General features: G+C 44.2%; 1 protein-coding gene and 1 pseudogene across 2 annotated transcripts; one reads left to right on the top strand and one right to left on the bottom strand.

Annotated features, from left to right (window-relative positions):
• Positions 1-3,103: 3,103 nt before the first annotated feature.
• GJD4 (gap junction protein delta 4) lies at positions 3,104-15,395 on the top strand. Of its 2 annotated transcripts, none has more exons than XM_027591725.1 (3): positions 3,104-3,235; positions 12,043-12,192; positions 13,844-15,395. In XM_027591725.1, the coding sequence occupies exons 2-3, from the start codon at positions 12,090-12,092 to the stop codon at positions 14,917-14,919; spliced, it is 1,179 nt and encodes a 392-aa protein (XP_027447526.1). In that variant the 5' UTR covers positions 3,104-3,235; positions 12,043-12,089; the 3' UTR covers positions 14,920-15,395. The 2 variants fall into 2 exon arrangements, with proteins under 2 accessions (XP_027447526.1, XP_027447527.1); XM_027591726.2 differs by lacking the exon at positions 3,104-3,235 and having other exon boundaries at positions 10,315-12,192; positions 13,844-13,931; positions 14,058-15,395.
• On the bottom strand, positions 9,457-11,950 carry LOC113922245 (annotated as a pseudogene).
• Positions 15,396-16,351: the final 956 nt, after the last annotated feature.

Genomic DNA, 16,351 nt, shown 5'->3' with positions numbered 1-16,351 from the left:
TCTAAGCTGTCTGTCCCCTACTCTTAAACAAATCACACTCTTAGATATAAAAGTGATATTCTTGATGGTTGATGCTGCCTGGTCCAACTCTGCATTATCACCCAGTCACTCTATTTTACACCCTTGTCCATTTTCCTCACACTTAATTTTTGTGCTTTGTTGTTGTCTTTGCTTTCATACGGAAATAGAGCTTCGTAATTGCACGGCTAGTTTCTGGGGAGGTCCTGGCTGTACCAACTGCATCGCAGCAAATGAAATGGATACTCCCTACCTTCCTTTCATTTTGTTCCTTAAGAGAAAACTTGAGTTAAAAAGACTGCCTGAGGAGATCCCCTGTCTCTCAAATTGCTGGTGTGCAGGGTAGGATATTGGCTCAGAGACAAATGAACTGTTGCTTGCTCCTTGAGACACCACTGTCTAGGACTTCTGAATATATCCTTCATTTATAACAAACAGGCTAATCACTCGTTACCAAGCAAAGAGGTTGTGAATATTTGGAGGGTTAGCATTTAACAGTTGTGAGTTTTAAAATAGATCAAATTCCTTCATTCCCCCTTCTAGTATTTCATGGTAGAGAACAGGCAGAGAGAAACATGGGGGGTGGGGCGGGCATGAACTGGTTTGTTCTTTATTCACTGAACACTGAGCTCACATAACGTCACAGCCACCTAGTGTCTTCTTCCCTTCCACACAGAAAAGTTGGGACAAAATGGTTGACGACAAATGTCCAGTCCCAAGGAAATTGAGTCAGGAAGTGTTCAAAGTCCCTCGGGGGTACTGTGACTACCCTGTTCATTGAGCAAAGGGAAGGAACACTCTAGCTGGTTCACCAAAAAAGGCCAGCCCTTTATGAAAAAAAAAAATGAAGTGAAAGACATAGGAGACACAAGACAAAGTGACCTTAATTCTAGCTACCATTTATTGAATGTTTCCACTGTGCCAGACCGTTTACATGTTGTATTTTGTTTAATTCTCTTAACAACCTAAGAGGTAGGTGCCATTATGATCCCTGTTTTACAACGGAGGAAATAAGACCCAGAGTAAGTGATGGGTCTCAGACTCAAATCCACATTTTTCTATTGTATTCCTATTATATTCTTTCTACCCTTGATTGCTAAGTTGAACTGATGCTCAGCTGAGAAACAATGAGTGTAAAGGAAGATTGCTGAGCAGTGAGGAAAATCAGAGTCTAATTTTAATCTTCAGGGGGCTGAGGTGGTGAGGCAGAGAGGCTGGGCAGGGCCATACACAATCGATACTGTCCAGAGTTGCACGTCACGAGCATAAGCACAGGATGCTACGTGAGCGCCAGTGAGGATACCTAACCTGCTCTTGGGCGGAGGAGAAGGAAGTCTCTGGAAGCCAGCCGCAGAGACGGTAAGGTGCCCTATATGTAGGAAACAGCTGTGGCAGGTCTCCAAGGCCACACAGGTCAGGGGAGCTGCAAGAAATTCAGGTCTTTGGGCGGGCAGAATGCAGGGCTGGGGAGAGAGGAGGCCAGGCCTCGCAGGGCTTGGTGAGCTCTGCTTGACATCATCCTGGAGGCAAGGGGGAGATCCTAAAGAACATTAAGCAGTGAGGGCGCCTGGGTGGCTCAGTTGGTTAAGCGACTGCCTTCGGCTCAGGTCATGATCCTGGAGTCCCGGGATCGAGTCCCACATCGGGCTCCCTGCTCAGCAGGGAGTCTGCTTCTCCCTCTGACCCTCTTCCCTCTCATGCTCTCTATCTCTCATTCTCTCTCTCTCTCAAATAAATAAATAAATAAATCTTAAAAAAAAAAAAGAACATTAAGCAGTGAAATTTTTTAAAAAAGTGTTTAAACAAGTTGAATGCTGCAATTTTGCTTTGGGTGAGGTGGATCTTGGTGTCATTCACCTAGAGAGAGAACACAGGAAAAAGTGCATAATGTTTGGTTGAACATGTGAGTTTGAGGTGTAAGCTCTCCAGGTGATGTCCAGAATGGAGCTGCCTGACAGTCTCTTATTTTCCCACATAATGCAATTCTGAAAATTCTCACTTAAATATGTGACAGACCAGTATCATCTTACTATTTCTGGAGAGCTCTGAAGAAGTCGTCCTAAGACATTTGTGTTTATGGTGCAATTGTAATTTTTTCTTTCCTTTCTAGACTGAACTAGCTTAAGTCTAATTAGCTCTTTGTTGAGGCCAAAGATTTGCCCCTTTGGGTCTGATCAGTGACTCCTATCTGTGACTCAAATCTGTGAGGTTGACGAGATCTTTACTTTGGGTTGCTAGTAGTATCACTTTTATTTTTCAATTTTCCACTACCTTTTCCAAAATAATAAAGGCACATCATGAAATCAGGGAGGAATTTGGTGACTGCCTCATAACTTGCCCTCAGATGCTAGCTAAGAGACTAGATTCTTCCGGGAGGTCCTCTCTAATGCGCCTGTGAGCTGGTGCTCCTTCACGTGTTCCCACAAAGCAGCACCCCATACTTTCTTTATGCTATATCCCTCACATTTTACTGTAACTGTTCATTTACTGCATTTTATTTTATTTTTTAAAAATATTTTATTTATTTGTTTGACAGAGAGAGAGAGCAAGAGAGTGCAAGCAGGGGGAGCCGCAGAGGGAGAGGGAGAAGCAGACTCCCCACTGGGCGGGGAGCCTGATGCGGGGCTCGATCCCAGGACCCCGGGACCATGACCTGAGCCGAAGGCAGATGCTTAACCAACTGAGCCACCCAGGCACCCCTCATTTACTGCATCTTAAAATTATCTTTCTGCCACAGGCAGGAGCCCATTAGCTTTTTCTTGATTGCATTCCCAAGACTTGGCAGAGTTCTTAGTGGGTGCTCAATACATTTGAAATGAATGAATCCTCAATTCAATGAAGTAGGTATTATCATCTCCCTTTTGAAGAAAACAAAACAAGCTCAGGTAAGTTGATATTTGTTCAAGGCCAATCACTGGTAAGTGCTTGGGACCAGGCCTGCATCCAGCCCTTCTAACCTTGAAGTCTGTGCTGTCTCTCTCCTTTAACTACTAGCAACTGCTTTGATGAATAATTTTTCACTGATTTGACTCTACCTGAAAACAAACACACAAGCCTCCAGTGAAAGGAATAGGCGTATCTGTGGCAAGTGCAGACCCTGTTGGACACCTGTGCTGGCTGTATGAGGAAACGGCGTGGACAACTGGAAACAGTTCGACTATGTGCCTGGGCCCTGCTCCATAGGGTGGCTTGAGTGCTTCAACCTGTGACCAAGATGGTAAATGGTGTTCCTGGGAGGTTGCACTAGGTAATATGGTCCGTACGCATGCCCTATAAAGGATTTTTTGACATATAGAAACACTCAAAATGTGCTATGTAGTGTAAGCCCACGAAGAGTAGAAAGGAGAATAGGAATTAATCCGGAAGGTCTGATCCTGGATCAGGATATCTGGGTGGCTCCCCTCTTTACCTGCTTCGGTCTTTGTTCAAATGTGCTCTTCTTAAGGAGGCTGTCCTGGTCACCCCTCTAAACCTTGACATCCTCTACTTCCTCCTCTGCATTATTCTTCTCTTTAGGATTTATCACCATCTAATTAGTATTCATTTTGCCAAAGATGTTTATTTTGTTTATTGTCAGTTCTTTCCACTAGAATGTAAGTTCAACAAGGGCAGAGGGCAGAAATGTCCATCTGTTTCATTCTCTGCCATTTACCCAATGCCTAGAATAGTGCCTGAGACATAGTAGGTGCACAGTAAATAGTTGACTTACCTGTGTTCATCACACTATCAACAATATTTTGAAAGGCATCACTAAGTTCAAAGGCCAGTGATAGTAACAGTAATGAGGAGAGGATGACTCCTTCCTGCCTGGAGGGTGAGAAAATCCATGGGATTTGATTTCAACTGACATCACAGTGTCTTGGTCCATTTGGGGCTGCTATAACAAAATACTATCATAGACTAGGTAGCTTATAACAACAGAAATTTTTTTCTCACAGTTGTGGAGGCTGAAGTCCAAGAACAAGGTTCTGGCAATTTTCGTGTCTAGTTAGGGAAAGCTTCTGGCTCAGAGAAGGCCATTCTTTTTGCTGTGTCCCGCTCCTAATACTATCATCTTGGGGATTAGGATTTCAACATATGAATTTTGGGGGAACACAGATATTTAAACCATAGCACTCAGCTTTCAGAGGATGTTCTGATACACTTCCTAAGACCTGTGAACATAAAGCAAGCTTATGCTGGAGGCTTTTACTTTCTTCACAAAGAAAATCTGACCTGAAAGTTTCTTCCTCCTTTGCGAGAGAAGTCATACCTCTCTGCTTATAAGAACCAGCCTAAGGGCCGCAAAACAAATTTCATGGGGCACTGTCAATGCCATCTGGGTAGAGAGAAGACATCTGCTTTGGTGTCTTCACCAAAAGCCATGAAGTTGAGTTGAACTGGAGTTGAAAATACAATCTAAGAATGATAGCTCTTGGACCATAGGAGCAGAAAATTCCTCAGCAGAAGAAAATTTCCACCTTGTACCTGTTCTTTGGGATCTCTTGTTGCCTAGGTTGTTAATTTTTAGCTGTAAGTCTGGCGTGGGGGAGTGTGTGGGTTTGGGTGGTAGAAGGTCTGCACAGAGCTGGTTCACCCTGGATTACTTAGGCTTATATTGCCAGAAAAGCAAGTGGTTATAATAAATTATTACTGGATTTACATATGCACATGAAATGTGACTGCGGGCATGATTGGTCTGTTGTGCTGATGGTGAACCTTTGCTTTCTATCCAGTTCTGAGAAAGTCATTTAATCCTGAGAACAATGAAAACCTTCATTTCCCAAATTAGATAATCTATTCCTTAAACACACACACACACAGAGTGAAACAAAACAGATGCCATCATTTCCAAGCCTCCAGAAGCTGAATTCTATTTCCCTAGTAGCCATTTGCCACTTTGAACCTGGGAGGAAATATACCCTTCTCCTGCCAGATTTCTGGGCTGGCTGCTCAGGGCCCTGGGGCACGCATTGTCAGGAGGAGAAACCACTGCAAGACCCCCACCTTCACTGGCACCTGATTCTTGGGGTGATAAGAATAAGGACGGATGGTTTGAGTACACATCATTGGCTGGTTGCTGTTCTCTGTGCTTTAAGTATTCTCTCATCTGTTCTTCACAGTCATTCCAGGTAGGGGTTAGATAATGTGCTTTTACAGTGAGGAAACTGAGGAAAGTAGCTTCCCAAGGTCACATGGTCAAGAAACTAGAATTTTCATCTAGGTCGTCAGACTCCAGAACTTGTGTTCTAAACCTTGATATTAGGCTGCCTTTCATCCTTATTTTCACATAGGCCACATTCCTAACATTTCTTTTTAGAGGCACATTCCTTTATTAAAGGGGGATCTTGGCCAAAACATAAAAATAATGAAGATAGAAGTGGAGGAGGTGTTCTGACTGAAGTAAGAATGGGAGTGGGTGGGGTGTATACCTTGACCGCTCCCTCCATGATCATAACTCTGCCCTCCCTGGGGCTCCGAGAGACACATTGGTTTTCTGAACCCACCCTTCATCAGCTTCAGCTTCTCTTTCTTCTAGTAGGTTCTTATTATTAGTCAATCCTCATTATTCATGGACTCCGTATTAGCACATTTGCCTAACTGCTATGATATTTTTTGTAAACTCAGAATCACCACCTGTGGGCTGTCATGGTATTCATGGACATGCACAGAGCACTGAAGAGTTTGTGACCCAGCACGTGCATTCCCAGCTGAGGTGGAAGATGCTGATGGGCTGCCTTCTTGTTTCAGGAGCTGTAAACAAGCTTTTTTTCGGGGAGGGGGTGTAGGCCTACTTAGTGCCATGCTTTTCAAATTTTTGTGCCCTTTTTTAAAAAAAAATATTTATTTGACAGAGAGAGAGAGCACAAGCAGGCGGAGCGGCAGGCAGAGGGAGAGGGAGAAGCAGACTCCCTTGAGCAGGGAGCCCAACGCGGGGCTCAATCTCAGGACGCTGAGATCACCTGAGCTGAAGGCAGATGCTTAACCAACTGAGCAACCCAGGTGCCCCTCACACTTTTGTGCTTTTTGTTGGTGATTTTGCTGTTTAAAATGTCTCTCAAATACAGTGCTGAAATGCTGATGTTCCGAGGGCAAGAAGCCTGTGATGTGCCTCACAGTGAAAACACATTAGTTGAACTTCGTTCAGGCATGAGTTACAGCTCTCTAGGCTACAAGGTCAATGTTAATGAGCCAACTATATTAAATATATATAAAAAACATACATGTTAAATAAGGTATCTTCTAACAGAAGCACACGTAAAACAAGGTTATGTGTTGATTGATTGACTAAACTGTGGTGACCAGACCAACTCTGTATTTCCCCTAGGAGTCCCCAGCAATCTCATAAAGCATATCATCTGCAAAGAGTGAGAGTTTGACTTCTTCTTTGCTGACTCGGATGCCTTTTTTTTCTTTTTGTTGTCTGATTGCTGTGGCTAGGACTTCTAGTTCTAAGACTGCACCCCAAAACTGCTAGAACTCATACAGGAATTCAGTAAAGTGGCAGGATATAAAATCAATGCACAGAAATCAGTGGCATTCCTATACACCAACAACAAGACAGAAGAAGGAGAAATTAAGGAGTCAATCCCAATTACAGTTGCACCCAAAACCATAAGATACCTAGGAATAAATCTAACCAAAGAGGCAAAGAATCTGTACTCAGAAAACTATAAAATACTCATGAAAGAAATTGAGGAAGACACAAAGAAATGGAAAAACGTTCCATGCTCATGGATTGGGAGAACTAATATTGTGAAGCTGTCAATGCTACCTAGAGCAATCTACACATTCAATGCAATCCTCATCAAAATACCATCCACTTTTTTCAAAGAAATGGAACAAATAATCCTAAAATTTGTATGGAACCAGAAAAGACCCCAAATAGCCAGAGGAATTTTGAAAAAGAAAAGCAAAGCTGGTGGCATCACAATTCCGGATTTCAAGCTCTATTATAAAGCTGTAATCATCAAGACAGTATGGTACTGGCACAAAAACATAGATCAATGGAACAGAATACAGAACCCAGAAATGGACCCTCAACTCTCTGGTCAACTCATCTTTGACAAAGCAGGAAAGAATGTCCAATGGAAAAAAGACAGTCTCTTCAACAAATGGTGTTGGGAAAACTGGACAGCCACATGCAGAAGAATGAAACTGGACCATTTCCTTACACCACACACAAAAATAAACTCAAAATGGATGAGAGACCTAAATGTGAGACAGGAGTCCATCAAAATCCTAGAAGAGAACACAGGCAGCAACCTCTTTGACCTCAGCCACAGCAACTTCTTCCTAGAAACATCGCCAAAGGCAAGGGAAGCAAGGGCAAAATTGAACTATTGGGACTTCATCAAGATAAAAAGCTTTTGCACAGCAAAGGAAACAGTCCACAAAACCAAAAGACAACCGACAGAATGGGAGAAGATATTTGCAAATGACATATCAGAGAAGATATTTGCAAATGACATATCAGCTAGTATCCAAAATCTATGAAGAACTTATCAAACTCAACACCCAAAGAACAAATGATCCAATCAAAAAATGGGCAGAAGACATGAACAGACATTTTTCCAAAGAAGGCATCCAAACGGCCAACAGACACATGAGAAAGTGCTCAACATCGCTTGGCATCAGGGAAATCCAAATCAAAACCTCAATGAGATACCACCTCACACCAGTCAGAATGGCTAAAATTAAGTCAGGAAACGACAGATGTTGGTGAGGATGTGGAGAAAGGGGAACCCTCCTACACTGTTGGTGGGAATGCAAGCTGGTGCAGCCACTCTGGAAAATAGTATGGAGGTTCCTCAAAAAGTTGAAAATAGAGCTACCCTACCACCCAGCCATTGCACTACTAGGTATTTACCCCAAAGATACAAATGTAGTGATCTGAAGGGGTACGTGCACCCCAATGTTTATAGCAGCAATGTCCACAATATCCAAACTATGGAAAGAGCCAAGATGTCCATTGACAGATGAATGGATAAAGAAGATGTGGTATATATATACTATGGAATATTATGCAGCCATCAAAAAATTGAAATCTTGCCATTTGCAATGACGTGGATGGAACTAGAGGGTATTATGCTAAGTGAAATAAGTCAATCAAATAAAGACAAGTATCATATGATCTCACTCCTATGAGGAATTCTTAATCTCAGGAAACAAACTGAGGGTTGCTGGAGTGGTGGGGGGTGGGAGGGATGTGGTGGCTGGGTGATAGACATTGGAGAGGGTATGTGCTATGGTGAGTGCTGTGATTTGTGTAAGACTGAAGAATCACAGACCTGTACCTCTGAAACAAATAATATATTATATGTTAAAAAAAAAAAAAGAAGAAGATAGTAGGAAGAGAAAAATGAAGGGGGGAATCGGAGGGGAGACGAACCATGAGAAACAAACTGAGGGTTCTAGAGGGGAGGGGGGGTAGGGGGATGGGTTAGCCTGGTGATGGGTATTAAAGAGGGCACGTATTGAATGGAGCACTGGATATTATATGTAAACAATGAATCATGGAACACTACATCAAAAACTAATGATGTAATGTATGGTGATTAACATAACGTAAAAAAAAAAGGAGTCCCCAGCAATCTCTAACTCAGTGTTTGTGGCAACTTTATGTAATGCAACTACCATGAATAATGAGAAATGACTGTAGTAATTAATTGAGAGCATCCTATAGGCCAAATAATGTGCTAGAACCTCATTTAAAGTAACTAGTTCTCAGCAATTCTGAAAACAAAGTATCATCTCTAATTTATAGATGGTAAAACTCAGGCCTAAATAATTCGGCAATGTCATTAAGCTAGAGGGGGGTAAGCCAAGGCTGGATAGCACGTGGCTCTGCTTTTCTCTTTCCTTTTTGCTCAGTTCATTTGTGAACAAATCCCAGGATGCCATCTTGTGCAACGCAGCCATATCCATGTCCCTGACTCCCGCTGGATTTCTTTTCCATTGAATTGAGCACAGTATTCTCCCAAAGCTTCCCTCTGCTCTACAGTCACACAAATAGAAACCTCCCTATTGATTCTGGGATAATTTTTTTTTTTTTTTTTTTTTGACAGAGAGAGACACAGCGAGAGAGGGAACACAAGCAGGGGGAGTGGGAGAGGGAGAAGCAGACTTCCTGTGGAGCAGGGAGCCCGATGCGGGGCTCGATCCCAGGACCCTGGGATCATGACCTGAGCCGAAGGCAGACGCTTAACGACTGAGCCACCCAGGCGCCCCTGGGATAATTTTTTTTTGTTTTTGAGCCAAAGTGTTTTATTAAAAATGTTCCTGAGTGAGTTTCCCACCATGTTTCCTTGCCAGTCATTTTGTGAGTTTCCAGGTGGCTGGCTTGTGAGAATGGAGGTTACTGTGTCTCCCTGCTCCACAGTGCTGGGGGCTACCGCCATGACAATGCCCTGTCATTCAGCTCTGCTGGGGTTCCCTGGGGGCCTTCCTTCCTTTCCTTCAGCTACCATCCACTGTCCTGGCCCCTTGCTTGTGGCCTATGATTTCCCTCCAACTGTCACTCCAGGAGAGCAGCCGTCTCCTTGTGGGGGTCAGGGCCAGATGCTGGTTGGTGGTAGCAGGTGAACAAGATGTGCTCCCAGCTTGGGATCTCCTCTTGGCTTCAAATGGTGTCGTTGTTATCAGTGGGCAGGTCCCCCAAGACCACCGCCTTGTCCCTCAACAGGATATTGCACTCCACAAACTGAGGCCCCAGTGGATTCTTTCCCCAGTGGTACTTCTTACCCACCCGGTATTCATAGTTCATCAGAGGGCTGGTACAGATGAAGACCTCAGTGTCCTGCATGTTGTTTATCTCCTGTATGGCTTCCAAGGCTCCAGGGATAAGCTCCAAGGCTAGGAAAAAAGCCCTGGGCTTCATACACACTGGCCACTTTGTCTGCTGGGTCCCGCCACAGGGCTTAGTACTGAGAAACACTAAATCCAAGTTGTATTTCCAGTGCCACTTGTGGCTCGCCTAGGAGGCTGCAGCAGAAGCCCCACAGGAGGCTGGCCTCAAAGTTGGCCAGCATGCTGTCTATGTCCACCAGCACCCACACGGGCCATGGGTGCCAGGCCTGGGAGGCCGGGGAGGCCTGATGGGGGGCTGGGATAATTGTATAGAGAGCCACATGTTTGATGCTCCAGCCACATCCTCCTTCTCTTTTGTCTACATCTTGCTTCTGGCAGCTACTGGGGTTTAAATTTCCAGGCAGAGCAAAACTATCCTTTAGTAGAAAAAAAGGCAAAGAATGGAGATGGTGTGGACTTAGAGAAGCAAGAGCAAAATAGATGAGGGTGGAGAGAGAACAGGCAGCATTACCTTTTCAGAAGATGCTGTAGGAGCAAAGGGATAGACCAAGGATGGGAACCCTGAGGAGTAGACCCTGAGATGCACGTGTAATTCTTTATATTTTTAAATCATTTTCATGTCTATGATCTCATTTTGCATATCACAGCCACTCTGTGTATGCAGGGGACACATTTTTTTCTACTTTACTGATGAGAAAACTGAGGCATGAAAAGTTACAGCAATTTACTCTAGATCGCAAAATTCTATATTAGTCCATGTTCAGGATAGATTATATCACACAGCAAATTCAGAAATTGCTTTCCTGGTATTTCAAATTTTAAACCAGTGTCATGAACAGACTATTAGGAGGGAAAGATATTTTCCTTTATTTTATACTTGAACCATATGGCTATTTCAATATTTTTTTACTTAACCACAATTTCTCTAAATTTCATTGTTCATGTTGAAGCATTTGACTAAAATATAGCAAAACTACTGTGCCTTTCAAGGGGGTCAAAATGTTTTCTGTGGATGGAAACGTGTCATGTGAATAAAGATGAAAGCAGCTTTGTTGTACTCCTCTTCTGGGAATCTTTTTAGGGATATTACCAAAGTCAAGAATAGATCAGAAATGAAGAAAAGATGGGAATAAAAGAATAGCTTTCATGGAAAATTGAAATCATTCCTTTAAAGTTCACAATTTCCACCCTGATGATAGATCCCCAGCCTTGCAGGATGGGCTCTTCCTAGATAGAAAGGTGACAGCCACGAGAGGATTTTGATGCAACTGTGATTGATGTCGGCAGGTCCAGACAGTGATACTTTATTACGAATTTAATGGACATTTATTAAGCTGATTCCATGGGAGCAGCCCTGGGCTAGATGGGGCTAGTACATACAAAAGGAAGATGCAATCTATGAAGGTTTGGGGCACCAGTTAGGGATCGAAATTCCACTGATTTGAGTTGTTGCACCCTCATTCCATGCCAGGTGCTCTCAACACCATCATTTTGTGTCTGCCTCCCACAAGCCCTGACTGAACAGTATGATTCTCCCTCATGCAAGGTGAGGGTACATGGAGAGATTTGGTGACTTCCCCAGGGACGAGGTGGCTGCCCCAGGTCTTTTGTATCCAACTAAAAAACTCTTGTTTCTCAGCCAGACAGGAAAGAGCTAGAGAATAATGGAGTCGCAGCCTAAAGTTGGGACATGTGTCTAATATGCAGATTTATGCTTTCAGCCATGATGCCGGAATTCAAAATGAGAGCCAGACCCTTGTGGGCCAGTGTTCTCACCTACGCTTCATAGAGAAGACAAAACATGAGCATTTCAGTGCTTCTTTAATAAGTGAAGTGGTTGTGGAAATATTTGCAAGGAGGAAACACCTTTTTAGTAGAGAAGTTTCCTTGGCTAGTTAACAGAACCTTTTCTTTCTTGGGTTAAATGTAGTCACTTCTATTATATCCTGAAGCGTCTGGCTCTCCCAGTACAGACATGTGAACACTGCCACGGGCCTGGAATGTCTCAAGAGGGTAAGAATAGCCCGCAATGAGAGATGACTCCTGCTGTCTTCTGGTCACTGCAGTTGTCAAGAACACTTTGCCTCAGAGGCCAACAGCTCAGGGCCGTCTCTGCTCGGAGACAGAAAAACTGACCTCCCATTCCTGGGCTCACAGCTTTCCCTTTATATCTGCAGCTCTCACCTTTAAGTCTTTTGTAGCAGTACGTTTATTGATACGTTTATTCCTGCAAAGATTTTCCACCTTCTTGGAGAAGTGTTCTTGGAGAACACAGGCTTCCGATGTCTCCAGCAGCCTTGAGTCTGCGACACTCAGGAGACATGGAACGTTTGGACCTGCTGGGATTCCTTCTCATCACTGTCAACTGCAACATGACCATTGTGGGTGAGTATAGGAAATAGCTCCAAAGCTCTTGCATTTTTGTTTTCACCACTTTCCTTGGCCTGTTTGTTGCTGGAAGAAAGGGAGCTGTGTGCTCAAGCTTTCTTGTAATCGCTCCCCAGTTCCACCGTCATTTAAGGAAGGCTTGGATTGAGTGTTCTCTCCTGAGGGCTGTTCTCACTGATGTTTAGATGCTGAGCCTGAAGACTGAAGCCAGTGGAAGGAGTATCTTTGAGTAACTCTTCTCTGACTACCTAATCAGGAGAAGGAACAATACAGTAAAAATTAAAGAGAAATTTGTGCCTTGATTACACTTCCTTCTTGTTCATCTTTTTCCTTGAAGCTTAATTTGTAAGGATTAGTCATTTCTCTTGTGCAATTTAAGCCAAATCCAAATTTTAGTTTATTTTTTTTTAAAAGAAAGTAATAAATATTTCTGAGTTTGATGCAGACATGTCAAATTTTTAGAGAAGTATGGGTGTCCTAGAAAAAAGACTTGAGAAGGGGCACCTGGGTGGTTCAGTTGATTGAGCGTCTGTCTGCGGCTCGGGTCATGATCCCAGGATCCTGGGATCAAGTCCTGCATCGGGCTCCCCACTCAGCAAAGAGTCTGCTTCTCCCTCTGCCTGCCGCTACCCCTGCTTGTGCTCTCTCTCTCTCTGTCAAAATAAATAAAATATTTTTAAATAAAAAAAAAGACTTGAGAAAAGCATTAAAATATGCCTATGAAGTGGTTGATATTTTTCTTACTCATTATTTTGTAGAATTTAAACAAAATCAACTTGGTCTTACAAGTTTGAGTCAATGACTTGATCACATAATGCTATTCTTTGAGCTTAACTGCATTTATAATAGAGTTCTGTTTTTCTGATGTCAGGTGATGTTTTCTGTATCATGTCACAAAACAAAATATTTGCAGATTATTTTAACTGAGTCTTAGACGTGTTCCAAAAGAGTTAACCTGTGATATGAAAATAGGACTTTGACGTTATTTTGATTTCCTAGGTTGGTCTCATTTATTCATGATAAATTGAAGAAAGAGGAACCTCATTATTTCATAATAACTGTAATAGAGGATAAGGAATTCCAAATCATTGAAAAATCTGAAAAGTTGACTGTCATTAAGGAAATTTGATTTCAAGGACCATAAAGCAACAATTAAATAAAGATCTTCTGGACCAAAATAAAGATGACTGAACTATAATAGGCAGCTTGTATTTGCTACACACAGTTACACAAATGTGCTAACATTCTTTAGAAAGCTTATTATCTGCAGAGAGTAAGGTCTTATTTACATCATTAATTTGCTCAGCTCAACTTTCTTTCTAGAACTTTAAGTCCAGGAGACATTACCAAAAGTCTGAACTAGTGGAGTCCAGATCAAACATCTTTAGTCTCTAAGTCTTCTTTAAAATCTGTCAATTGCAAAGCATTTTACAAACAACTAGTACAGCACAGTGTCTGACACACTGTAGGGCTTCCGTAAATATTTGGCAGATGAGCTAACTAGCCGCCGCTGCTTCGGGGACTAAAATGCATGCTTACTGACTTCTCAGTTCTCCAGTCTCACCCCTGAAAATACTTAAAAACTATTGTCGGAAGGGCATATGTTTGTATGCTGGTGATGGTGCCCTTCCTGCTTCCTCCTTTCTAGGGAAGATCTGGCTTATCTTCATGATACTGCTGAGGATGGTGGTGATCATCTTGGCAGGCTCCCCGGTCTACCAGGACGAGCAGGAGAGGTTTGTGTGTAACACTCTGCAGCCGGGATGCGCCAATGTTTGCTACGACATCTTCTCCCCGGTGTCCCACCTGCGGTTCTGGCTGATCCAGAGCGTGTCTGTTTTCCTCCCTTCTGCCGTTTTCAGTGTCTACGTGGTCCACAAAGGGGCTGTGCTCGCCGCCCGTGGACTCTCCGGGCCAGACGGCGGTCCCACCCGTCCTGACCCCTGTGACCAGAGCCCTGGGGACAGGCGCCGCCCTCCGCCCTGCAGGGAGCCGCGCCACCTGACCGTGCCGGACTTCTCCTCCAGCTACATCGTCCACCTCTTTCTTCGGATGCTGACCGAGGCAGCTTTTGGTGCCTCACATTACCTCCTCTTTGGATTCTTGGTCCCCAAGAAATTCTCTTGTACCCACTCTCCCTGCACCGGCGTGGTGGACTGTTACGTCTCCCGGCCCACGGAGAAGTCCATTATGATGCTTTTCATGTGGGCAGTCAGTGCGCTCTCCCTGCTGCTCAGTGTGGCCGACCTCATCTGCAGCGTGCGCTGGAGGACAAGCGGGGGCTGGGGCCCCGCCGAAGATCCCCTGGGCCCCGCCGCCGGCCGCCGGCTCTCCGGGAGCCTGGGCGCTAAGCCAGGTCAGATGTCCCGCGACGGTGGGTGGGTGGAGGAGGGAGCGCCCATCCACCTCGGCCTGTGGACTGGAGGGGAGGGTGCCGACAGCCCCAGTGGTAAGTCGGCTGTGTCAGGGCGGATGGGGCTTCCCGATGAAGATGAGAGCGAGGTGATATCCTCTGCCAGCGACAAGCTGGCCACGACTTGCAAGGAGCCCGGGAGTAGGCCGCACGGAGAGGTCTCCCAGGACCCCAGGTGTGAAGGTCCCACAAGGTCAGAGGAGCATCCCTTAGCGTCTCGGAGCCGGCTTGGCCGGCGCTATCCATGTGGTCAGCTACAGCCCCCCGACGGGCTCGCCAACTCCAGATCCAGAAAGTCTGAGTGGGTCTGAAGAGGGAATGCCGGGCAGCCCCGGGGCGCACCGTCCTCTCCAAATGGGACGTGGCTCACGAAGACGCAGACTCACTTTGGCCCGTGTGAAAGTTTACCCACTAGGTTCCCGGAGAACATCAACAGGCAGAAAGGCGAGCCGCCATGGGACACAGAGACTTCGTGGGAGGCTAATATCCTCGAGATACAGATTTAATTTAGATAACAATTTCTCTTGACAAAAGCACTTGACATTGTGCTTTTGACAATGTGACTGGAAGCTAAAATGATTAATTGGAGAGTGTCAGGTGACAGATGATGCTACACTGTTTTGTTTTTTTTTTTTTAACCATAGTATGTGCTTAATTAAAGCATGTTGTCTTACATTAATAGAGCTCATTCATGTTATAATGTTTCCTGGTGAGTTATTACGAAGTATTTTTTTTTTTATTTGGTTTTGGTTTGTTTTTCTGTTTGGCTAAAAGAGGCATCTGATATGCATGTTATCAATAGAGAGACATTAATTTAATTTCTCCCGACGACTTTAATAAAATTAATCGTGATGGAATTGTAATATCACCCCTCACAGTGTTATGGGAGAAATGACAAATGCAGAAAATATGGCTCCTAAGCAACTGGGGATTTGGGGGGAGGCCTCTTAGATAGTTTTTGCTTGTGAGTATAGGTGCCCAGGGTGAGAGCGATCCCCGGCATGCGTGCTGTTCCTGTGTGTTTTCTGAGTGGCTGTCCTCACTGACTTGAGGGAGCACATTTTTGTTTGTTTTATTTTTCATCTTTAATTGAAGTGTAGTTGACAGAGAAGAGGCATTTGTGCTGTTGATGAGTGGAGGCAGAGTTGTTACATGTTTTCTAGTCTGGGTTTTGTCCTTTAGAGGGCTGTACAGTTCAGGTTACCCTGTTCAGTGGAGCAGATGAGAAACGATGCTGGTGTCCCGGCCTTGCAGTCCGCGTTCATGCTTTTTGGCTATAAACGAGAAACAGAAAACATCCCCATGTCTAGAGATGAGCTTCACATAAGCACTTCTCTGCACTTCTCAGTTGCTCTGGTTTGGGTCTAGGAGCTGCCCAAGTCAGAGGTGACTTTATGAGAGATGTAGGGTTGCCTTTAACTGCCACGTAGATGGACACAGAGTAGCAGAAAGAGCTACTATGGGGCAGGATAAACCTGCTTACCTTATCAAAAGAGGAGAAAGAGCCATCTGGGTGTACTTCCAGAATTGATGAATAGCCTCTGGTCTCCAAACACAAAATGGCCACGGACAAGGAATTGCCCTTCACTCCAGCAAATAATAAAAAAAGTGAACTGATGCACTCATGAAACCAATGGCCACTTTTAACTGTTCTAAAGAAGGCTTTGACAATGAAACATCTGCCAGGATGGAGAATAACATCCTGCTTGATGAATCTATGGGATATCAAAACAATTGGTTAAA

The sequence above is a fragment of the Zalophus californianus genome, chromosome 9 (genome assembly GCF_009762305.2).
Source record: "Zalophus californianus isolate mZalCal1 chromosome 9, mZalCal1.pri.v2, whole genome shotgun sequence".
Lineage (NCBI taxonomy): Eukaryota > Metazoa > Chordata > Mammalia > Carnivora > Otariidae > Zalophus > Zalophus californianus.
Note: the sequence above shows the minus strand (reverse complement) of the source record. Positions and strands in the feature narration are given on the sequence as shown.

Excerpts from the sequence above, each read along its gene's own strand:
- GJD4 (XM_027591725.1), top strand. The coding sequence starts at position 12,090 with ATGTCTCCAGCAGCCTTGAGTCTGCGACACTCAGGAGACATGGAACGT. Across the intron at positions 12,193-13,843 it reads CTGCAACATGACCATTGTGG|GGAAGATCTGGCTTATCTTC; the intron begins GTGAGTATAGGA and ends CCTCCTTTCTAG.